The 25,660-nt window shown below is 45.2% G+C and overlaps 1 protein-coding gene and 1 long non-coding RNA gene across 2 annotated transcripts in view; one reads left to right on the top strand and one right to left on the bottom strand.

Annotated features, from left to right (window-relative positions):
* The window catches only part of LOC148508071 (uncharacterized), a 92,345-nt gene extending 80,000 nt beyond the window's left edge, over positions 1–12,345 (top strand). The window contains exon 6 of the mRNA XM_088445298.1: positions 9,243–12,345. Within this exon, the coding sequence (XP_088301424.1) occupies positions 9,243–10,452 (1,210 nt within the window). The 3' untranslated portion in view covers positions 10,453–12,345. The remainder of the gene's footprint in view (positions 1–9,242) is intronic.
* Positions 1–16,912, bottom strand: part of LOC148508072 (uncharacterized) — a 43,888-nt gene extending 26,976 nt beyond the window's left edge. Inside the window, exon 1 of the long non-coding RNA XR_015869645.1 lies at positions 16,843–16,912. This is a non-coding gene — a long non-coding RNA (uncharacterized LOC148508072). The remainder of the gene's footprint in view (positions 1–16,842) is intronic.
* Positions 16,913–25,660: the final 8,748 nt, after the last annotated feature.

A 25,660-nucleotide genomic window follows, 5' to 3' on the forward strand; every position in this document is an offset into this window, starting at 1 on the left:
CTTATGTGACTGATAATAAGGCTGAAGATATAAAGAGGGAAGAAGAGACGTATGCAACTGATATAAAGGCAGAAGATATAGAGGGAGAAGAAGAGACGTATGGGACTTATATCAAAGCAGAAGAAGAGACGTATGTGACTAATATAAAGGTAGAAGATAAAGAGGGAGAAGAAGAGACGTATGTGACTAATATAAAGGTAGAAGATACAGCGGGAGAAGAAGAGACGTATGTGACTAATATAAAGGTAGAAGATAAAGAGGGAGAAGAAGAGATGCATGTGACTAATATAAAGGTAGAAGATACAGAGGGAGAAAAGACTTATGTGATGGGTGATCAGCTGTGTAAGGAGGAGGAAATCCCTACAGATATCAGCACAGGTGAGTAGTAAACACTAATTACAAAACAGCGTCAAATATTCTTTCCAAACACCGTGATGACAGTGTTTGGTTTAATTTTAACCAGTGTCTTATGTGTGGAGTGTCTGTATGTACTCCCAATTTATGTGGCTTTGCTTTCCCAGTTCAAAATATACTTCTATGTTAATAATTCAGTATGTACAATAATCTCTTTCTACACCCTCTTCTGCCACTATTATACTCCTGTTCTCCCCCCTCACATCATGTCACTGTGTGTTACCAGCCTAGAGATCTGACCAGTCTCCTCCTCACACTCTCTGGTGTGTCTCATACATCAGAAGCCATCAGCCCCTATTATACTCCTGCTCTCCTCCTCACATCATGTCACTGTGTGTTACCAGCCCAGAGATCTGACCAGTCTCCTCCCCACACTCTCTGGTGTATCTCATACATCAGGAGCCATCAGCCCCTATTATACTCCTGCTCTCCTCCTCACATCATGTCACTGTGTGTTACCAGCCCAGAGATGTGACCAGTCTCCTCCCCACACTCTCTGGTGTATCTCATACATCAGGAGCCATCAGCCCCTATTATACTCCTGCTCTCCCCCCTCACATCATGTCACTGTGTGCTACCAGCCCAGAGATCTGACCAGTCTTTTCCTCACACACTCTCTAGTGTATCTCATACATCAGTGTAGGGGTCGTAGCTATAATGATTAAATCATTGGTCAGTGTGATGAAACCCCATTTAACATTATCCTACTGACTTGCTTCTGTTCCCTGCTCTGCCTTTTTTTTCCTCTTTCTGCTGTTGCCCGTATGTGCCCTTTGCCATTCTCCTACCCGTTCTGCCTTCCCCTACCCTGTCCTGCTGCCAGCACCGCATAGTGCCTTGCGCCATTCCCCTATCCTGTCCTGATGCCTCCCTGTTACAATTCTCGCATTGTTGTGTAAGACCTCTAGAACCAGGGAGAGGATCTTCTACCAATAACAGCCACCCGCTGTTCCCTTAGTGATTTATTTACACACCGGTACTTAGGTGGCCGTCTGGATTTATGCCTCCAGCAGTGGAGGCTTACGCAACCAGCGAGAGACCGCTGGACTGCTGACTAGGACAAGATAGGACAGTGATGTGGCAGTCCTTCCACAACTCGCTAACTGGAATGAGGCCGCAGGTAATGGTGTTGAAACAGGCGTAATGGATAAGATACACCAGCAGCGACAGATAATGGGTCTCAGGAATGTCCAGCGACAATGGTGCAGCTGGGTAGCCGTATGGAGAATGGTGGTAGCACGGGAGCTACTTGGTGCGGCTGGGAAGCCGTATGGAGAATGGTGGTAGAACGGAAGCTACTTGGTGCGGCTGGGAAGCCGTATGGAGAATGGTGGTAGCACGGGAGCTACTTGGTGCGGCTGGGAAGCCGTATGGAGATGCAAGTTATGATGCGGCCTTGCGGGCCGTGGTGCGGCTATGACAGCCAAGATGAAATGCAGGCTATGATGTGTCTGGAGCAAATATGGCAGACAGGTGAACTCTGGCACGACAGGAACACAGGCAGAAAGCAGACTGAAACGGCTTGGCTGGACTCTGGAATGAAAGTGCCACAGGCAACAGCTGGGTATATTTCACAGGTTAATACCAAACAGACAGACAGGTGCAGGACACTGGAACTGCGGAACCTGGGGAGACCGGCAAAAGATCAGACTTCAGAGAGACATGCATACACTGGTTATCAGACAGTATAACCGGCAAGGAGTGAAAGGCTGGCTGAAACTTAAAGGAAGCAGGGTCCAATCAGAACCAATTCCTGGAGACAGCACTTCCTAATCAAAGGCATGTGTCCATCTGAGCTCTGCACACAGGCAACTAGTAATTAGTGAGCACATGATACAAAACACACAGACAGACATGAATGACAGGCTATGATTTAAAACACAGACAAGACAGGATTTCCAGCTTCCTGCAAAAAGCCAGAACAAGGACAAGACATGATGCAGTATCCCAGTAACAACTATGACTGGGAACTGCCACCAAGATGATTTGCTAACTGCAAATCATAATACTCCCTCGCTCTGTGCACTCCGCCATTCCCTACCCTCTCCTGTTGCCTCCCCCGCTCTGTGCCGCCATCATTCTGTGTTGCTCTGTCCTATCGCTTTCCTTCCCTCTCAGAGTTTATATACAGTGACTCATTTCCCTAATTTAGTAGCATGACTCTAGTGGGGCTACTCTCCCTGAGGATGACCAGAGGAACATATAGAGGCTGCTTTTGCTACATATATACCCACCTGGAGAACTTTGTGTAGTGTGGACGCAGTTGTTGGTAATTAGCCCACAAGTTTCCCGTGTGTATGTGTGAGGGAGGTTTAGATGGGTATTGTGGTTCACAACGTCACTGGCTAATGAGGCTTCCTGCTCTGTGATGATGGTTAGGGAACGTTACCCAGCAAAGTCTGCATTTGGGGGGAGATATACATTGGTGATGTGCCATCTGCATGGGGCTAGGTCTATGGCATGTGCTGGTAATGTGCTTGTGCCATTTTATCTGTTCATTGAGTTCCTTATTTGTTGTTTGTACATGTATAAATTATTATCAGGAATCTGCGAGTTGGGTCCTGCGTAGTCACATCCAAACCATTGGAGTGCCACATGTTCCCTACCCCTGGTCTAGCACGTCAAAGACCTTTCCTTTATGTGATAACTATTGCAGAGTCACTTACATATATGGAGATTACACTGTGAGTTAGCTGGATGGCCGGTCTCAGTACAGAGGTGTGTGTGGCAGATGGTCCCTGCAATCCCCTCCCCCAGAATGATGCCAGGCCTCTCCGTTCATAGCACCACTGACAGATAACAGGACAGAGGGGCAGTTATTGGTGACTAGCACATATACAGCTGGGAGGGCAGTTATTGGTGACTAGCACATATACAGCTGGTAGGGCAGTTGTTGGTGACTGGCACATATACAGCTGGGTGGGCAGTTATTGGTTGCTAGCATATATACAGCTGGGGGGGGCAGTTATTGGTGGCTAGCACATATACAGCTGTGGGGGCCGTTATTGGTGACTAGCACATATACAGCTGGGGGGCAGTTATTGGTGACTAGCACATATACAGCTGGGGGGCAGTTATTGGTGACTAGCACATATACAGCTGGAGGGCAGTTATTGGTGACTAGCACATATACAGCTGGAGGGCAGTTATTGGTGAGTAGCACATATACAGCTGGGAGGGCCGTTATTGGTGAGTAGCACATATACAGCTGGGAGGGCCGTTATTGGTGAGTAGCACATATACAGCTGGGAGGGCAGTTATTGGTGACTAGCACATATACAGCTGGGAGGGCAGTTGTTGGTGACTGGCACATATACAGCTGGGTGGGCAGTTATTGGTTGCTAGCATATATACAGCTGGGGGGGGCAGTTATTGGTGGCTAGCACATATACAGCTGGGGGGGCCGTTATTGGTGACTAGCACATATACAGCTGGGGGGCAGTTATTGGTGACTAGCACATATACAGCTGGAGGGCAGTTATTGGTGACTAGCACATATACAGCTGGGAGGGCCGTTATTGGTGAGTAGCACATATACAGCTGGGAGGGCAGTTATTGGTGACTAGCACATATACAGCTGGGAGGGCAGTTATTGGTGACTGGCACATATACAGCTGGGAGGGCAGTTATTGGTGACTGGCACATATACAGCTGGGAGGGCAGTTATTGGTGACTGGCACATATACAGCTGGGGGGCCAGTTATTGGTGACTAGCACATATACAGCTGGGGGGGCAGTAACTGGTGACTAGCACATATACAGCTGGGGGGCAGTTAATGGTGACTAGCACATATACAGCTGGGTGGGCAGTTATTGGTGGCTAGCACATATACAGCTGGGGGGGCAGTTACTGGTGACTAGCACATATACAGCTGGGGGGGCAGTAACTGGTGACTAGCACATATACAGCTGGGGGGCAGTTAATGGTGACTAGCACATATACAGCTGGGTGGGCAGTTATTGGTGGCTAGCACATATACAGCTGGGGGGGCAGTTACTGGTGACTGGCACATATACAGCTGGGAGGGCAGTTATTGGTGACTGGCACATATACAGCTGGGAAGGCAGTTATTGGTGACTGGCACATATACAGCTGGGAGGGCAGTTATTGGTGACTGGCACATATACAGCTGGGGGGGCAGTAAATGGTGACTAGCACATATACAGCTGGGGGGCAGTTAATGGTGACTAGCACATATACAGCTGGTTGGGCAGTTATTGGTGGCTAGCACATATACAGCTGGGAGGGCAGTTACTGGTGACTAGCACATATACAGCTGGGAGGGCAGTAACTGGTGACTAGCACATATACAGCTGGGGGGCAGTTAATGGTGACTAGCACATATACAGCTGGGGGGCAGTTAATGGTGACTAGCACATATACAGCTGGGTGGGCAGTTATTGGTGGCTAGCACATATACAGCTGGGGGGGCAGTTACTGGTGACTAGCACATATACAGCTGGGGGGGCAGTAACTGGTGACTAGCACATATACAGCTGGGGGGCAGTTAATGGTGACTAGCACATATACAGCTGGGTGGGCAGTTACTGGTGACTAGCACATATACAGCTGGGGGCAGTTATTGGTGACTAGCACATATACAGCTGGGGGGGCAGTTTTTGGCGAGTGGCACATAAATGTGGGGGCAGTTACTGATGGGTAATACAGAGCCCTGTACTGATACTAATACCCACCACACAGGGTAACCAATATAATAATGCCCTCTTCAACGTGCAACACAACTCACCCAGCTGCAAACCTGCAGTGGAGCTAATGGCAGGCTCCCCCTTACACCCATAGAGACTTTCCCCTTATAGTCAATGCAGTAGGCTGAGGAAACATGGAGGGGAACTACAAGTAACAGCATGCACTGTAGGAGCAGTGATCGCGGTGAGCCAAAAAAAATGTGGGTCCCAGGAACCCCTCTTAAAAAATTGGGGTCCTACCTGATATATTCTGGGTCCCATCTAAATCCCATGAAGCATGTAGCAGATGACCTTGGCCCCAGAAGGAAAAAAACAACACATGAAGAAAAGCACACACATTGGCCCAGATAGGATAAAAAGATACAACCATTTGCCCTGATGGGATAAAAAAAACCCCACCAACACATTGGCCCCAATAGGATAAAAAAATACAAACACATTGGCCCCCACAGGAATGAATATAAACACATTGACCCCCACAGGAATAAATATAAACACATTGGCCCCAACAGGAAAAAATATAAATACATTGATTTAACTTCATTGCACTGCAGCCTGCCCTGCTGTGTCACTGCATCACTGTATCTGGAGGCGGAATGCAGGTACAGGACGTCATGTCACCACATCACCGTCTCTGGGACATGCCAGTATCGGGCTGCATTTGAATCACATGGAAAAGTCCAGCGCTGCCAGACTACAAAGGATGCAGCACTGTGGGTGCAGGCAGGCTTACATCAGAATATGTGGGACCGGTATACATTAAACAAGTAGGGCTCCCCAATTGGAGGCACACAGATAGGGGGAAGTGGGCAGATGCTCACAAAGGCTGGGTGGGCAGAGGCACATATGGGGAGGGTGGGCAGAGGCACACATGGGGGGCTGGGGCAGAGGCACACATGGGGGCTGAAGCAGAGGCACACATGGGGCCTGGGGCAGAAGCACACATGGGGGCCTGGGGCAGAGGCACACATGGGGGGCTGGGGCAGAGGCACACATGGGGGGCTGGCGCAGAGGCACACATGGGGGGCTGGGGCAGAGGCACACATGGGGGGCTGGGGCAGAGGCACACATGGGGCCTGGGGCAGAGGCACACATGGGGCCTGGGGCAGAGGCACACATTGGGGGCTGGGGCAGAGGCGCACACACTTGGGGCTGTGGCAGAGACACACATTGGGGGCTGGGGCACTGGACAGAAATACACATTGGGGGCTGGGGCAGAGAGGCACATTGGGGGCTGGGGCAGAGGCACACACTGGGGACTGGGGTTGAGAGAAGTAATAAAAATATATATATTTATATAGAATCCACGCAGGCGGCATTCGGTATCAAAAAGATAGATACAACACAGGAATGTGACTGAAATCACTGAGGTTTCGGAGCTATTTATTGCCCCTTCATCAAGGTAAACAAGTATACATACAAAAGACAGTTTATGTACAGGTCCGGAGCTGTATGTTGCCCGGGTAGTGGTGATGCTAATTGAGGGCGACTCCCCTTTCCCAGGACTGACTCGGCTACAGCAGACGTCGGTGTGAGAGACGTCATCGGAGTGCAACCCAGTCCCGGACGCCGGAGAGCGCAGGCTTCACGTGGGGATATGTGAGTGTAAAGGAACTGTCTTTTGTATGTATACTTGTTTACTTTGATGAAGGGGCAATAAATAGCTCGGAAACGTCGGTGATTTCAGTCACATTCCTGTGTTGTATCTATCTTATTGATGCTGAGTGCCGCTTGCGTGGATTCTATATTTTGGGTCGACTTTTGTTGGTCCTGATTTGGAGGGCACCTGTACACTTTGCATTTATTGATGGGAGTGCCACCCTTGTGGACTTTGTGTATGTATGTATTGTAACAGGGTCAGGGAACTGGTACCATCTCCTGGGGTAGATGGCACTGCGCAGTAGGTGAGAGATCACACAAAGTCCTTTGGTCTGGTGCAATTAGCCTTAGCCAGTTTTATTATTATGTAAAACAAAATAACAGAAATAAACACCTTGCGTCTGGCACTAACTATACAGAAGTGATCCTAGCTCACTAATAAACAAAGTGCAAGAAGTTTTTACCAGGTTTAGTTTACCTGGTTTCAGCAACCTGATTCTCTCACAGAGACACGAAAGACTCTCCTTACCCCAGGCAGTGTCTCTCTGTAATGATCAGCCTCACAGCCCTAAAAACAGCCACACAGCTGAAAACCCTAATTAGCCTCCTGTGAAGCTAATAGCACAAAAACTACTTACACAAAACACCTACCTGAGGTTTAAAAAGTCATAAGTCAGTAATCTAGGTCAAATATATCTGCCTTCCACTCTATGATGCCAGTGACCTTGTCACAGTAAGTGTGTGTGTATGTATGTATGTGTATATATATATATATATATATATATATATATATATATAAAATACTGATTGTGTTGGGGGCAGCTCTCCATACTCCCCAGAGGCGGGCAGCAGTGACATCGGATCGGCTGCCTATCATTAGAGTGCACTGGCTGCAGGTAGGCTTTCAGTCGGCTCTGCAGCACTTTGTACATTGGTGTGGTGAGCAGTCTCTGGACATTCCCTACTCACCACACTGAGCTCCGCACGGCCGGCGCACTGTAGTGACGGGCAGCCAATCTGATGGTCTGCTAGGCTGCCAGTCACAGAAGTAACTCCACACTGCCAAGTCGGCGTGTATGGACAGCCGCCCGGGATCCATCAGGCAACTCCCCCTCCCCAGGTGCAGGCCCCCAAAACACACCTGGCGGCCCTGGGTGCGTCTCCCGGCGGCCGCCGACATGCAGCGCCCACTATAGCACTTTTGTGCAACCGCTCTGCATTAAGCCAGCCCGGAGCAACAGTCATGATTTAACCCCCACCCGCTACCCGCTTACACTTACCTGAGGATGTCTTCATTCCAGGTGCAGGAGGCTGTCGTCACGCCGTGCCATTGGCACAAAGCATGACAGTAAAGGCACCAAAGTGTTCCTTCAGCCTTTAATTGCCTACAGCAAGGCCAGGGTCAATCAATCATTCCGTGAGGAGCCAGGGATTGGCCGCAGTGGAACACGTCCACGGGGACCCACCCATTCTGAAAAAATTAGTCCCCGGTCCTTGATACAGAGTAAAATACGCGCTATAGCATGTGTTTGCGAACACTGAGGAGCCCTAGGATGTAGGGGTTGCAGGCTCCATTCACCCTAGTGGGCAGTGACAGTGCGGTGGCATGGCCCATGAGGCGGTCGGTCTCTCCGTCCGTCTGTCTTTCCCCCTCACTTACATGCTGCGGTGAGGAGGCTCTGGTGACTTCTATCCTTCACCACACACACGCTGCCTTGCAGGAATGAGGAGCCACACTGACAATGTGGTGGGCACACACTCCTCCTGTGACAGGCATGCCTCATCTACTGCTGTAAACATCTCCGGAGGACGTTTTTTTTTTTTGCTTATTGGCTTTACTTAGACTGTACCTGCCCTGGCTCTTGTAAAACCTAGTCAGCAGGACTAAAATCTTGGTCGCCCTGGCGATCAGGATTTTTTCGAGCCCTGAATCAGGCCCATAGATTGTAAGCTCCACTGTGGCACGGCCTGATGTGAATGACTAAATAATCTTCATTCTAGAACCCTGCACCTCTCACAACTCGTGCAGTTCCTCTTTCCTGCTGGGGTGTCACACTCTGCTCTGGTGCTTCTAGCACACACTGGTCTGTATATCAGAAATTTTTTGCATCAGCTGAGTGGGCAAAAAGCACCAGAGAGCGACACACCCGGCAGGAAAGAGGAACTGCACATGTGCAAGGTGCTAGAATAAAGACTACTAAATATTCTCCGTAAAGTGGTTCTCAGTATGTCTGTGCTATATATAGTGCTTCTCAGTATGTCTGTGCTATATAAAGAGCTCTGAATAATAATAATACAGTTATTGTATTTCTAGCAGATGGACGCACAAGCAGGAATGACTTGGAGGGAGATCCCATCTTGTCTACAGATATTAAAATAGAAGATAACATCACACAGGAATCTCCAGGAATTAATCCCATTACACGAAATATAAGTCCAGTACCTCACAGTGCAGCTATATCATCTGATCCCTCTAATTGTGACCAATGTTCTCCTGATACCTCAACTTTTGTTACAAATAGTGCAGCTCATACACCTGATAAATTATTTCCCTGTTTTGATTGTGGGAAATGTTTTACATATAAATCAGCTTTTGTTAGACATAAGAGATGTCACACAGGTGAGAGGCCATTTCCATGTTCTCAGTGTGGGAAATGTTTTACATGTAAATCAGCTCTTGTTACACATAAGAGATGTCACACTGGTGAGAGGCCATTTACATGTTCTGAGTGTGAAAGATCTTTTACACACAAATCAGCTCTTGTTACACATCAAAGATATCACACAGGTGAGAAACCATTTCTATGTCCTGATTGTGGGAAATGTTTTACACATAAATCGGCTCTTGTTAAACATCTGAGACATCACACAGGGGAGAAACCATTTCCATGCTCTGAGTGTGGGAAATGTTTTACACAGAAATCAGATCTTGTTATACATCAGAGAAGTCACACAGGTGAGAAACCATTTCCATGCTCTGAGTGTGGGAAATGTTTTACACACAAATCGGCTCTTATTACACATCAAAGATATCACACAGGTGAGAAACCATTTCCATGCTCTGAATGTCGGAAATGTTTTACACAGCAATCACAGCTTGTTACACATCAGAGAAGTCACACAGGTGAGAAGCCATTTCCATGTTCTGAGTGTGGGAAATGTTTTACACGGAAAACAGTTCTTATTATACATCAGAGAAGTCACACAGGTGAGAGTCCATTTCCATGTTCTGTGTGTGGGAAATGCTTTACACAAAAATCATATCTTGTTGCACATCAGGGAAGTCACACAGGTGAGGAGCCATTTCCATGCACTGAGTGTGGGAAATGTTTTACACGGAAATCATCTCTTGTTACACATCAGAAAAGTCACACAGGTGAGAAACCATTTCCATGCTCTGTGTGTAGGAAATGTTTTACACGGAAATCAGTTTTTGTTATACATCAGAGAAGTCACACGGGTGAGAGTCCATTTCCATGTTCTGAGTGTGGGAAATGCTTTACACAGAAATCACATCTTGTTGCACATCAGGGAAGTCACACAGGTGAGAAACCATTTCCATGCTCTGAGTGTGGGAAATGTTTTACATGGAAATCAGTTTTTGTTATACATCAGAGAAGTCACACAGGTGAGAGGCCATTTCCATGTCCTGATTGTGGGAAATGTTTTACACAGAAATCATATCTTTTTAATCATCAGAAATGTCACACAGGAGAAAAACAATGTGTTTGAGCATCTAGAAATACATAGAAATTGTAGCGGCATTTGAAGTACTGAAAATTTCAAAACAAGCATAAATACAATTTTAGCCTAGATCGCTGGCCCTGCTTACTGAAGGGTAAATGACATTTGCATTATCAAACTGTATACTAATATATTACAATTTAATAAAAATCCACACGGATGTCACCAACATAGGGCTCCAACAGATTCCTCATGTAAATGGTTTTTAGTTTTCTTAGTCTATCAGTTCAGAGTTGCCCAAATTCTGCTATTACAAGCCGAGTATTAGTGATATCCATGTTTGAGCACTGGTCACTTAATTAGTACCTCAGTCAATTTGATTTAGCCTTTTGGACTCAAGCATCGATATCCTTAAACCCTGGCCTGTAATGGCAGAGTTTGGGAAGTTCTGTATTAGATTATTATTGTGGTATTGGCCTATTTGTGCAGTAACAAGACCACATGATGTAATATAGGGACTTAACTAATCTGTCATCATGATAATGTGCTGGGGATGTAATATGGGAAGTGGGAAACTATGACATCATGATGACTGGGCTGTAAGTGACGGCGTGAGATGGGCGATATAATGACATCTGTAACCTCTGATTTTATCTCACTGGATCCAGTATTCTCTGGTTGGGTTTCCTGGTAAATGGATCTCTAATCTCCTTACAGCAGTCTGATGTCTTGTTCCTTCTAATTAAATCCACTAACCTACTATTCACACAATTCCAAAAGATAAGGACATTAATTTCATGATCACTTATGTAATTTATACATTATTAGATAATGTAATTAGTATTGGGACACAGGAAGCTGCTGATCCTGGTATAAGCCACTAACAGTAATGTCCATTAAGTGCATCTGGCTCCCGATATCCCCAGCAGAATACAGATGTGAGCAGGGTACGTAGTAATGGAGGAATAATACAGGGACATCACAGGATAAGTAGGATCAGTACAGATTGTCCTCAGTATGTCCTGCACTGTCACCTCCCACAGTGTTGACACCACCAGTAATGTGCAGGGTCAGGAGATGAAGATTATTTGGTAGTGAGGAAATCACAGAAAGGATAATATAAGCTTTGTTATAAACCTACAAAAATATGAGCTCAAAGAGTTTGGTAACAAGTAAGAAAACCAAACGCTGCACGTACCTGTCTGACGTCCATCTGGGGTAACAGATGTGGTGCTTGTTTGTTAGCATTTACCACATTGTTTGACCTGAACATTTTTGTACATTGTTAGTAAAGCTGGAATAGTGTCCGGTTGTCCTCTCGGTGGTGCACGTTCTGTGATGGCCTAGGTGTAATATATAGTGATTTGCTGTAAGACGGGATTTAGTGGAAACACTGATATTCCCAGAGATGTCACAAGGAAGTATAGAGGTTTCTGCATGAGGGTGAGTTGTGTCTCACGGGCTGGTCACACTAGGCCTCAGCTGGCAGAGAAAATAACAGAGATAGGAACAGGGCAGTCAGCTATAGACCAGGGTAGGAGCTGAGGTCAGGGCCACCGAAAGAACATACATCAGGCATAAGCCGGGTCAGTATTGGTCAGTCAGACAATTACTATGACTCATTCAGAACTGGATATAAACTGACATAAAGCTGTATTACTCTGTCACTTTAGGTACTGGTGATTATAGGTATATATTGGGGTTGCACCAGCTCTTCCTATTCCTAGGTTCTTGTTATACAGTTTTTTTCTTGTTTTGTTTTTTAGCTTTAGCCTAAGTTTGCTTTTAGTACCTTTATACTGGGACTGTCTTAGTATCCATTTCTCATACCCAAACAAGAAAGGTTTTGTCTTACACGTGTGCCCCTCTTTCCTGTCTCCTGTCACTGTGACACCGTTACTACAGAAGGAAAGTATATTCTTGTAATCTTGCAATAAAATGACTCTGATGTAGAAAATCCTGCTTCACTGCTGTGTTTAGTCATAACTTGGATATAAAGGAAAGGGTGGGGGGAATGAGGGAGACACCTGTAACCATTATTACATTGGGATGTAGTTGGCATCTCTGCAGTAGGATGCTGGCGGTCAGAATCCCAGCATCGGAATCCTGACTGCTGACATCCCAATGGTAAGTATTAGGATAGGCACTAGGATGAGGGTTAGGCTGCAGGGGGGGAGGGTTAGGGTACTTACCTCCAGGCATCGGGATTCTGACTGGATGCCGCTGTTGGTAATTGACCGTCGGCATACGAACAGCCAGTGTCCTGTTCCCAACCTATTATATTAATACCAAGGTTCCCATGTAGTGTATAGTATATGGTATTGGTCAGTAATGAAAAATTGTATAACATGGGAGAATCTACCAGGTGATCCATAACAGCCCATATGTCGGATCATGTAATGGGTACAAGGACCTGTGTATGAGCCTTTCTGATGGGTCACAGCCTCTCCCTATGTCAGTAATGTGTCTGTTCTATGTCAGTCATACAGATACATTAGGACAGTTCCCATTATACATGGTCTAATGTACCTGCCCCTCTGCACATTCCCAGCTTTGGTCTGAGGACTGGAAGAGGATGCTGGGAATTGTCACTGGAACCATCTCTGGTAAATCATCTCCACATTTTCTCTGATGACAACTGAAATACTATTACCGATGTCTGTATTACAGTAAGAAGAAACCATTGATAGTGCCGATGTATTTAGCTTTGGTGACAAAACATTTAGTTTTAAACATTGGTTACAATATATTAGTGTGTTCTGATGTCTCAGCACAAGACTTCATGGTTGCGGCAGGACTAGCTGAGCTGACCCACCACCTCCTAATAATGGTAGACTGGCTGTTACTGTGCTTCATGCTCAGCAGTGATCACACACTGCTCCGCCACCTGTGACACCCAAGTGACGGTATACATTGAGGAAGCCGGCGGATGGAATTCCGACCGCCGGCTTCCAGACATTGTTATCCCGACTAGGGACGAATGACAGGCGTCTAAATCTACACGTCTGTCATTTGACCGACGTCGGGAGACCAGCACCCGGCATCCTGATCGAGCGGATGCTGGGCGCCGCAGCGGACAGCCGCGGGGGGGGGGAGGGTTAGGTTTAGGGCTCTCAGGGGTGACTTAGGGTTAGGCACCCCCCGGGAGGTTAGGATTAGGCTATGAATAGGAAGGGTTAGGCACCCCCGGGGGGGGGTTAGGTTCAGGCACAGAGGGGAAATTAGGGTTAGGCACCCTAAAGGAGGGTTAGGGGGTAGATTAGGTTAGTGAATACTTACCTAGGGACGATCGGGATTTCTTCCTCTGTCGGCCAGGCGCTGTCGGGATTTAAACCGCCGGGCAGGGGTCCAGCGGTAATTCATACCCATCTCCATGTGACTGCCCTGACGGACTCTGATCTTAGCCAATCCGCAGTGATCACACCGTGCTCCACCACCTGTGACCCCCATGTGACTGCCCTGACTCTGAGCTTAGCCAATCAGCAGTGATCACTCACTGCTCTGCCACCTGTGACTGCCCTGACTCTGATCTCAGCTAATCAGCAGTGATCACACACTGCTCCACCACCTGTGACACCCATGTGACTGCCCTGATGGACTCTGATCTCAGCCAATCAGCAGTGCTCACACACTACTCTGCCACCTGTGACCCGCATGCCCCACAGCCTAACACTATCCCCCACAGCCTAACACAATCCCCTCACAGCCTAACCCTATCCCCCACAGCCTAATCCGTCCCCCTCACAGCATAACCCTATCCCCCACAGCCTAACACCCCCCCACAGCATATCCCTATCCCCACAGTCTACCCCACCACAGCTTAACCCTATCCCCCACGGCTAAACCCTAACCCCTCACAGCCTAACCCTATCCCCTCACAGCCTAACTCTACCCCACCACAGCTAAACACTAACCCCCCACAGCCTAACACTACCCCCCACAGCATAACCCTACCCCCTCTGCCCAACCTTATCCCCCAAAGAACCCTAACCCCAGACTTACACTACTTCCCCACAGATTAACTCTACCCCCCACAGTCTAAGCCTCATGCCCACAGCCTACCTCAATCCCCTCACAAGTTAACCCTAACCCCCCCACAGCCTAAACCTAACCCCCACAGATTTACCCTAACCCCCCAACGCCTAAGCCTTCCACCCGCAGCCTAACCCTATACCCCCCACAGCTTAACTCTAAACCCCCACAGTCTGTCTCACACCCACAGCCTAATTTGAGTTATTACAGTATCCTGTATAGACAATGAAATAAATTCTAGGCATTGTCCTCAGTAGCATATGAATAACAGTAATATTGCTCTATACTTTTATTCTACGCAGCCCCAATACCAAAGTCTTACCCCAATAGTAGTGCAAACATTTTTCATAGGAAATGTAAAAAAATAAACATTAAATATATTATATCTTATGTTTAAATATACTAATATAATGCTGTTACAATGACAAATATTCATTACCCATTATCATTAAGGATAAAATGATCACAGAAAGTATGTGTGTGTGAGTGCTGTAATAGGATGGGGGTAGGAGGTCCCTCTCCTAGGGTAGATGGACACCCCCAAACACAACTGCCAGGAAACAACACACCAGTCCAGGGTTTTCATGCAAGCTAGCCGCAGCTAGTTTTTATTGTGCAGTATAAAAATGTAAAACAAAAAAAAAAAAATCTTAGCCCGTCTGGGCACTAACTAGACAATAAATTCCCTCTCTCAAAGTGGTAGGGCCTGCTGCCTTAACCACCAACATAGGCATATGCACAGTACTTACAAGTGTCTCTGAAATAGGCCTGACTGACTGCCTGCTCTCCCAGGTATGAGACACTGAGCCAAACCCTGACACAGCCTTTATCAGCCTCTCACAGCTGCAGTCACTAATTAGCCTGTTCTCAGGCTGAAGGCCTCAACACCTGAACCGGACTTGTGGATGGAGCCCTCTCTTCTCTCTCACATCCACACACCCAAGACCCATTATCCGGCTTTTATTTAAAGCCCAAACTCTAATCAAGCAGACACAGACATACCCTGGGGGTTTAAAATACATAGGTCAGAAACCTTGGACACACATATATATCATTTATCACTTTACCAGTGCTTCTGTCACAGTATATACACTCTCTAATGATATGTAACAATGTACATTGTAATCAAACATTTGTCACATTAGTTCACTGTAACTTGCATGAAACAAGTATAAGAAATCTGGGGTTCCTGCTATTTATACTTTATAGCCGATTATATACAATGCAGACAGCCTCCCCTCCCCCACCCTTATATGCAGCTGCAAAAACAGACTTATCTGAAAGCTTTAAGCAGCGCTAAAGCTGACTGACCCCCTCTCCCCTTCATCAGGGGCAGGTCGCTGTCTCCTAACACTCAGTCACAGCGGCCTCCACGTCTTGCTGGTGCTGCTGTCACTGTGACTGTGAGGTTCCTCCTCATCGCTCTTCTCCAGCAGCACAATGTGACTGAGCACACACAGAGCTCATGTGCAGCGACATCACCATGTGCAGTGACATCATGTGAGTTAGCAGCTGAATGCCCAGTGATTGAGGTGGGGAGGTGGAGCTTGGGAGCTACTAGGCAGACTTTTTCCTCCCGGTCCAGGATGTGTATGCAAATACTTTCCTGACCGGGCGAATGGTAGATTTATTTACAGGGAATTGGGTGACCTGGCTAATGGGTGGCTCGGTGCACACCCGGACCACCCCTTAGTCTCACCTATGATGCTAGAATAGTTATAATCCTAGGCTGTAATCAGTGTAACAGGGATAGATGTGATTGTATAGATCAAATGGGTTTATTATCAGGGGAAATTAATTAATGAATGAACAGTTTGGAATGGGCTAAAATGTCCACCACCATGTGACTAAGCAAAAGGTTTCCATGCTGTCCTCCCCCTTACATTTAGCTGTATATCTGTACACACACATCTGTACATACACACATTCCCCTTAAGTGTTATTTTAGTTGAATGTATCCCAACATTTATTAATAAATCCCAGATTTGTCATAGTGCAGAAATAACTCTTATTCCTTATAACATACATCATCATAGCACAACACACAGTGCACACACACACACACACATACACACAGTATATCTCCCACCAGGCTATCTAGCGGCCATCTTGAACTATCACTTTCTCCTTTAGTCACACTTATCTCTCACACTTCTTGCATAGCTTACACACATATGTATAGATATAGATAAAACATATTGTAATATTGGATTGTATTTGACAACGTGAAAATACTGTTTAATAAATATATATATATATATATATATAGGAAACAATTAGGCAGCACTCCGGAGACTTTTTAAACTGATGAAAACAACCATGTTTATTCAATGTTTCGGGGGACAGTGACCCCTTCTTCAGGAACACACATAATAACAAATATCAAACAACTGTGACTTTAAATACCTTTCTCATAGTGCCCATCAAGATATCTCCCACTGCACTCCACCGGCGCTCAGACTGCACACTTCCGGTCGCGGCATCCGAAACCGGAAGTGACATCATCCAGCACCCGGCTGGTTGCCGAGGGGACACTATAAAAGAACAGACATATAAACGAAATTGTCTGTAATCATCTAAAGCATAACTTACATGCATAAGGTGCTGAAAGTGACAAACAGTAAAAATGAAAAACGGAAAACATTAAAATATCGCCATCTTGTGGTGAGACTAAAAAACTGCATGTAAGGTCTGAGAACAACACTCAGGAAAAAATATGGCAACGTTTTTCTGTGTTAAAAAAACGTGTATATTAAAACCAAATTCCTTTATAAGTAAAAAACAGCACCATGAACGAGTGGGTACAGTTTGGATAGATCTCATCATTAAATAATATCCAGAAAATGATACACAATAATATTTAATGCATGCAGATCAAAAGAGCATAACCAGAAAGTTTTAACCCTAACAGACGCAAATATTTGCAAAAAATTAATAAATAAGACTCATCACAGGAAGCTATTAAGACCTAGGGATTCATTAAGACCTCGGGGCACCAAGGTATCTAAACGGTAGATCCATCTCGATACCAATTGCAATAATTTCTTGGATCTATTCCCTCCCCTTAATGAGATAGGAATATGGTCAACAATGCGATTTACCCTTTGCTACCCAACCTTATCCACCCTGACCAAGTGGGCTTTGTCCTGTCCAGGCAAGCACTTGATAATACTAGACATACAGTGAACATTATTCAGTATATAAATAATCATCAACTTCCCTCTCTTGTGCTGCTCTGGATGCGGAGAAGGCCTTTGATTGGGTCTCCCGGTCATTTATGATGCATACACTTACTGCTTTTGGTCTTAGGGGTAAAATCCCTTTACTTTAACCCCACTGCCTCTGTTCTTGCTGGTGGACTACTCTCAGATCCTTTTTCTATAACCAATGGCACACGACAAGGATGCCCTTTATCACCCTTTATTTTTGCATTGATTATAGAAAAACTTGCTAGGAGAATATGTGATAACCTTGACATTGCTGGTGTGGCTATTGGAGATTCTCAATATATTCTTTCTCTATTTGCTGATGATATTCTTCTCACTTTGACTAAACCACTCACCTCTCTCCCAAATTTATTTCGCGAATTGTCCTTATATGGAGATCTGTTGGGCTACAAAATCAATCAAACTAAATCTGAAGCTCTCCCTCTCCATCTTCCGAGTAGTCTAAAGCAGCTATTGCAATTGAATTTTAAATTTCATTGGAGAACAGTCTCTTTGCGATATCTCTGGGTCAATATTACCAAAATGTATGATCCCCTATATAAAGCTAACTACCCCCCCTTGTTTAAGTCAATTGAACAGGATATTCTGCAATGGAAGACCTATTTTATCTCATGGGTTGGGCGTATCAATGCAATAAAGATGAACGCTCTACCAAAATTGCTGTACTTGTTTCAGACACTACCTGTTGCGATATCAACACGAGTTCTCAATCAACTCCAATCTGTATATTGTAAATGTATCTGGGATTATAAAAGGTCCTGCGTACACCGGGATATCTTACCTAGATGATCATCTAGGTCTACCTTTGCTCTTACGATACTATAATGCTTCTCAGCTGAGTCAGATGGTAGCTTGGTATGCTCCCAGTTTTACTAAATGCTGGGTTGACCTTGAGAATGCTTTAGTGGGTCTGGATTCAGTTTCTCACTTACCTTGGTTACCTTGCAAGTACAGGCCTCAAACAGCCCTCTCCATACCAACTGTAGCTCTAACACTCTTTGTATGTGATAATCTTAATAAAAAACTCTCTCTCTCCACATACCCGTCTCCTCAGACCCCCTTGAAGGGTGTAGACCCCCTCCTCTACACCCTTCTTTCCCACCATGCCTCTCACCTACCATGGCATCTACCTGAATTACCCGCCTCCGTCACATTATAGGACAATTCGCCCCACAATCATTTAGTGATATCCGGGAAAAATACGGTATTCCCAACTCATTACAATATCAATATCTACAAATTCGTCACTTTGTCACCTCTTTGCTTCCCACTCTCTCACCTCGAAATCCTTCTCCTATAGAAAGACTTAGTATACACCGACCTACTGACCAGAGCCGGCCCTAGCCAATTTGGTGCCCTAGGCAAAATTTTGACTGGTGCCCCCTAGCAGATAATTCCACCACCTATCTTATGGCTGGTACACACTAGACTGTCTAGTGTGTACTGACCTCGTTAGCGGCGGGACCCGAAGGGATGCCGGCATTGGCAAATGCATACACAATTGCCGATGCTGGCAGCAGCAAAGTGACGGCGGGGGCCATGCTGCATTCGGCAGCATAGCCTTTGCTAACGATGTCGCCCATCAGACCTGCATGTAGGTCCGAGGAGCGATGTCGCTGATCGGTGTATGGAGTATAATGCACTCCCATCATCAATCTTCACAGAAGTGGGGTGCACAGCTGCTTACACACACACACGTCACATATATATATATACATATATATATATATACACCAAGCGGCGGCACTCAATTGCAGATTCAGGAAACGAGATGCGTGGTTGATTGCCAACGTTTCAATGTTTAATCACAACATTTTCCTTAGGGTGCAAGATGCTGTGATTAAACATTGAAACGTTGGTAATCAACCACGCATCTCGTTTCCTGAATCTGCAATTGAGTGCCGCTGCTTGGTAAATATTGTAACCCTGACCCACTTGTGGGTTCATTGTTTGGAGGGCACCTGCATTTAACATTTACACACACGGTGAAGAGTGCTGCCTTATTGGAACATACACACTTTATATATTTATATATATATATATATATATATATATATATATACACACACACACACACATTATATATATATATATATATACATACACACACAGGGGCATAACTACAAATTTTTAAGGGGTCCCCACCAACTCTCGTGTGTGTGTGTAACTGTGTATATATATATATATATATATATATATATATATATACACATACACATACACATACAGTGATTGGGCAAAACAGAAATATTTGTGAGTCCCGAGGAGCCCTCGCTTTAAAGAAATTGGGGTCCTCCTCCACTATTTCTGGGTCCCATTACATATTATGGGGGGGAGGGCAGGCAGCAGTTGGGGTAAAGCTGGGGTAGAGGGGAGGAAGAGCAGACAGTGCTGGGGATAGTGAGGGGGTAAGGGTAGATACCAACTGGTGCAGTACTGGGGGCAAGGAGGGTGTTAGGGGCAGGAAGTGCTGGGCATAGAGAGGGGGAAAGGGTGAATTGTAGCTGGGGTAATACTAGGGGCAAGAAGTTAGGGGCAGGCAGTGCAGGGGGTAGGGAGCAGCTGGGCAGTACTGCGGGGGCAAGTAGTGGGTTAAGGCAGGCAGTACTGGGGGTAGGGAGAGATCTTTAGTAAATAGCAGCTGGGGCAGTACTGGGGGGGGCAAGAAGGGTTTTAGGGGTAGACAGTGCTAGGAAGGAGGTAAGGGTAGATAGAAGGGCAGCTTTAAGTAGTAGTAGGAGCAGCTGGCCTACCCTACCAAACAGACACATTTACTGTAGTAAACCATTGCTCTTACTTCTTACTGGTACCGGGGACTGCCGCTGGGTGCCGGGGACTGCCGCTGGGTGCCGGGGCCATCCTGCCTCCGGGGCCTTCCTGCCGCCAGAGCCTACCTCCTGCCGGGGCCATCCTGAAGCCAGGTGCGGGGGGCCAGTCTGACGCCGGGTAAGGGGGCCAGCCTGCTGCCTAGGTCATCCTGCTGCCGGGTGTCGAGGAAGTGGCCGCTTGTCCCTGTAGTGTCGGGTGCCGTGCCGCTCCTCATCTTTGCTGATGTCAGACGGCAGCGTCATGACATCATCGCCTAAAGACTGCACCGCGGCCAGTGAGCGAGAGGACTGCCCCTGGCTGTCAGGATCCAGGGAAGGTATGGGGCATCTAGCTGCAAGCCACTGTGGGAGGAGGAGGGGAGGACATTTACACTGCACAGGGAAGTGACAACTGCATGGGGGGCCGCCTGGGATTAAGTGGACGGGGCCTTGGATGGCATGCATCGGAGCCAGGCTGTGTAGCAGGAAAAATTCCTGACTACAGCAGCAGCTTCTCGGAGGGGAAGGGGGCAGAGCCGTGGATGCCCCTAGGCATTCCAGTCGCCCCTAGGCATTTGCTTAGAATGCCTAGGGCCGGCTCTGCTACTGACAAGGGTACTATATCCTTTATTTACCATGCTATTTTGACATTGGACTCCCCCCCACTCTCGACACACGAACTGGCATGGGAGGCAGACTTAGGACACCCATTGGGTGATGACACCTGGGAAGCAATACGTCTTACCTACTCCAAAATGTTCTATTAGTGTGGCAATTCGAGAAAATTCATATAAGGTTTTCAGTAGATGGTATTTATTATTATTATTATTATTATTCTTTATTTATATGGCGCCACAAGGGTTCCGCAGCACCTAACAAGTACAAAAACAAAGTACATAAACAGTACAGAAACAGTACAGAAACAGTACCTAAACAGTACAGAAACAGTACAGAAACAGTACAGAAACAGTACAGAAACAGTACAGAAACTGGTACTGTACATGGTATATAAATATTGCTGCAACGGTAGCAGGATGGCAAAAGTCAAGGGTTAGGTGCTGTTATAAGGAGTATAGAGTAGATAACAATATAGGTAAAGGAAGGAAAAGCACATGAGGGAAGAGGGCCCTGCTCGTGAGAGCTTACATTCTAAAGGGAAAAGGCATACAGACGGGTGACACAGATGGGGTAGACAGTGAGCACGGAACAGAGGGTTAGAATGACAGATGGGTGGATTCCAGTTTTACATTATGTGAGCAAGTAAGATGGAGTAAGATTTACACCTCTGACATTCTACTTTACGTGACAGTTTTTGTAGGTGTCTGTGGAAAGCCATGGTTGTTGTATGGTTAAGGTGTGAACCAGCAGTCTCAGGTAAATGTAGAAATTGGTGAAAGTAGTTGTTGTAAAGAGATGTTCAGATGTAAAATAATGATAAGTAGTGATAGAGTGTGGATTCCATAAGGCACATTTATTGATTTGGAGGGTGATGGGGGACATGTGGGGTTTGCAGGGTATTTATTCCATAGTAAATCCGCTGTATGTGTGTGGTGCCTGGATTTGGTGATATGTCACCAGATAACAAAGCAGAAGGATAGAGAAGTAGATATAGTTGTAAAAGTTTTTTATAGTGACACAATGAGGCTGTAATAGTCAATGTATGATGAAAAGATATCTTAGGAGTTTTAAGAGGAGGGGAGAGAATGAATACAGTTGCAATGAGCACAGAGAGGTGAGATGCAGGGAGAGTTAAGGATGTTATATCCTTAGAGAAAATATAAAGAATAGTTTTGATGAAAAGAAATGTGTAGTACATGGTGAGTATTAGGTTTGTTACTTTAACTGATTTCCTTAAAATTTGTCTAAATCTGAAATGACCTTAGATGTTGGTCAATGTTTGTTCAACTGTTTGATTAACTGTTATGTAATCACACTTGGTGATTTTAACCCCAGCTGCAAACAGCCCCAGCTGCCCCTAGACTGAATATAAAGGAATGGTATCCTTGATTAAGACAGGCTACAACTGACTCAATTGCTCTGCTGATCAAAGGAGATAACTTGCTCTGAGTTGGAGCAAAAGCCAGGCCAGATATATACCATAAACTATGCTTCACTGACCAATATATATACATGTAAAAGCAATTCTATGCAAGAGATGAAATATCACATACATTTAAAAACTGCACATGATTGCATGAAGGTCTATGCAGAGTATATATGTAGTAGGCAGGATGAGAGATGAAATATCACATACATTTAAAAACTGCACATGATTGCATGAAGGTCTATGCAGAGTATATATTCAGTATTTAGTCCCAGAACGCCTCCATCATATGTTTCCTAACACCTCTGACCTGTGCTGGAGGCACTGCAGTCACGTTGGCACATTCTGGTGGTCCTGCCCAAAAATGATCCCTTTCTGGAATATGGTTCGCTCCCTCATATCGTCTGCTGTTGCCCTACCTTTTTCTCTCTCCCCTGCCAATCTTTTACTTTGTGCCCCGGTCGATCAGGCTTCCATTGACACTAACAAACTCATTCTTCATATCGCCTGTGCAGCCAAATACCAATTGGCACCTAATTGGAAAAAAAATGACACACCATCTCGACAAGAACTTTTGAGTAGAATCTGGATTGTATCTAAAATGGAGTATACTACTAGTTTATTGAATAATACAGTGAATACATTTCTTTCAGTATGGTCTCCCTGGTACTTCTCCCAAGCAGTTACTCTCCCCGGCCTTGCATGCACCGTCATTTATATTCCTACTCCTGTTTTATCCATTTTTATTTTATGTTGTCCCGGCTAGCTTATACCCCCCCTCCCCCTCTCTACTTTCTATCCTCCCCTTTACCTCAAATATCCTTTAACTGTACTTCATTTTCTACCATATTATTTCAATGTTTTTATGAATACTTGAGATATTTTCCTTTTCGGTTTCACTATAGATGAATAATTTTTATTATTATGTCAAAGGTTTTTCTTTTCAATAAGGCTTTATGTATTTTTACTAGATAATGTGTCTATTGTGACGCCGAATTGTTTTGTTGTTTATTTCTGGTAACCACTAACGATACTGAATTTGAACGTCTATACGCTCCTACCTATACCTTCTAAAGCCTGCCTATAAACCTCTAAGATTGACGCTTATTTGCGTACGCAGTCATACAGTAAATAAAGACTTTAGACCTTGAACATGTGTTTCCAAAGCACAAAGTATTATTCAAGTAAAAGTACAGTCAGTTACACGCTATGATCTAAGTACAATTTAGCGCAAAGAATTATACAGACCCAAGTACAGTTATACATACGCACGCACTCTGGACCAGATACTGGCATTAGCAAGAAACCTCCGTCAATCAGCATTCAGCAAGAAGACTCCAGACTGGGGTCACAACACACACATTTATACCCTCACAGAAACAGACAACACAATAGAGAGGAGTGTTGCTAATGCCATTGGTTTCCAATACGGGTGCATTTCTGACAGAGCATTTAACAGGTTGATTCAAATGGACACAGAACAGCCTCTAACAGCTTGTTGCCTCTGTTTTCCCGCCTCATGCAAATCCTAACAGTTGGTCATACAATGTACATTCCGGTGCTTTAAGTCTCTGCGGTCCATAAGTTGAGAATGCATGTTGCGATCTTCACACCGATGATACCGGAATGCTGTTGAGAAAGTGCACATCAGTATAATATCAAACATGGCTTACTTATCACGTATAAAACCTTAGATACCAAAATAGTCTTTATTTCACAACATTTGTAATAAATGAATAAAACTTGGATCTTATACTTTAAAACTATGGAATCTTTTATGTAAGTGTGCTTTATGTAAGTATTAGGGATTAGGGAAAAGATGCTAGTTAACTTCGTACAGATGCGTGCGCATTAAGCTAATGAACAGCATTTTCATACTGAGCCTTATGCATTCGCTAATATGCGACATGTTAACAGTGCAATTGTGCGTATTTATGTGTGAATGAGAAATGGTAAAATATGCGGTCACATGATGCTAATAGTAACATCGCCATATGTACTTAAGTGTGAGGTTATCTAAAATGGCGCTTGGGCGGCCATTCACAAAATGGCGTCTTGCAGATCTCATTTTCTAAGATGGCGTCTTGCGGCCAGTAGCAAGATGGCGTCGTTACGATCTAATTTTAAGCTGATCTTGTCTCAGCCAATTATCCAGCTTCGACACCCTAATAAACGATTAAAAAAAAAAAAAATTACATATCTTACAACCTAGTTATCAGAGATGGATCTATTATATAAAAAAGATAAATTAATATAAGTGTGTTGTGTTATAAAATATATGAAGACATATCTGAAGCAGTTTCATTTAATTTTCTTTTTCAGTTTTTACTTTAAAAATCCACATAAACAGCAGAGTACAAAGGGGGTGATTCAATTAAGCGCGAACTGAATAACATCAGAAGTTGGTCCCAAAGTTATTCAATTCACCGCGCTGTTTAGTTCGACTATTACAACTTAAGTCAAAGAATGCCGGTTCTCATGCCTTAACCAGGGTGTTTATTTGCCAGAACCAGCATTCTCCAAGTAAAGTGCCGGGCGCAAAGCTGCTAGCGCCACGCTAAGCCGGTAAACAGCCTCGTGGCTGGCACTTTAGTCGGATTTTTATTCACACCTTCAGGAGGGTGAGAGAAGAAATCCTTTAGTTAGGCTAACAGCGCGCTGAATTGGATAGTTCCAAGAACTCCTTTCCAGTGCTATCAACAGCGCACTTGAATCGCCCATATAGAAAGTTATAGTTTATATCAATTTCATTAACATCTATAATCACAGATATGGTCAATATAAAATAAATAAAATCTATAAGCCTGTTTCTATATGCAAAATAAAAACAATCACAGATCCTGTACACTTGGCAACATCCCAGCGCCTGCCTTCTGGGGATCACATACTGCTTATAGACATTTTGTTTGTCAACAAGCCATATATGACCCTGCTATAAAGCTCCTTTCCCTCAGACCTCTCTACATGCACTCACACATCCCTCAGACCTCTCTACATGTCCCATAGATCCCTCTGCATGCCCTCACACGTCCCTCAGACCTCTCTACATGCCCCATAGATCTCTCTACATGCCCTCACACATCCCTCAGACCTCTCTACATGCCCCATAGATCTCTCTACATACCCTCACACATCCCTCAGACCTC

This window comes from Taudactylus pleione, unplaced genomic scaffold (genome assembly GCF_031769625.1).
Source record: "Taudactylus pleione unplaced genomic scaffold, aTauple2 ptg000377l, whole genome shotgun sequence".
Classification (NCBI taxonomy): Eukaryota; Metazoa; Chordata; class Amphibia; order Anura; family Myobatrachidae; genus Taudactylus; species Taudactylus pleione.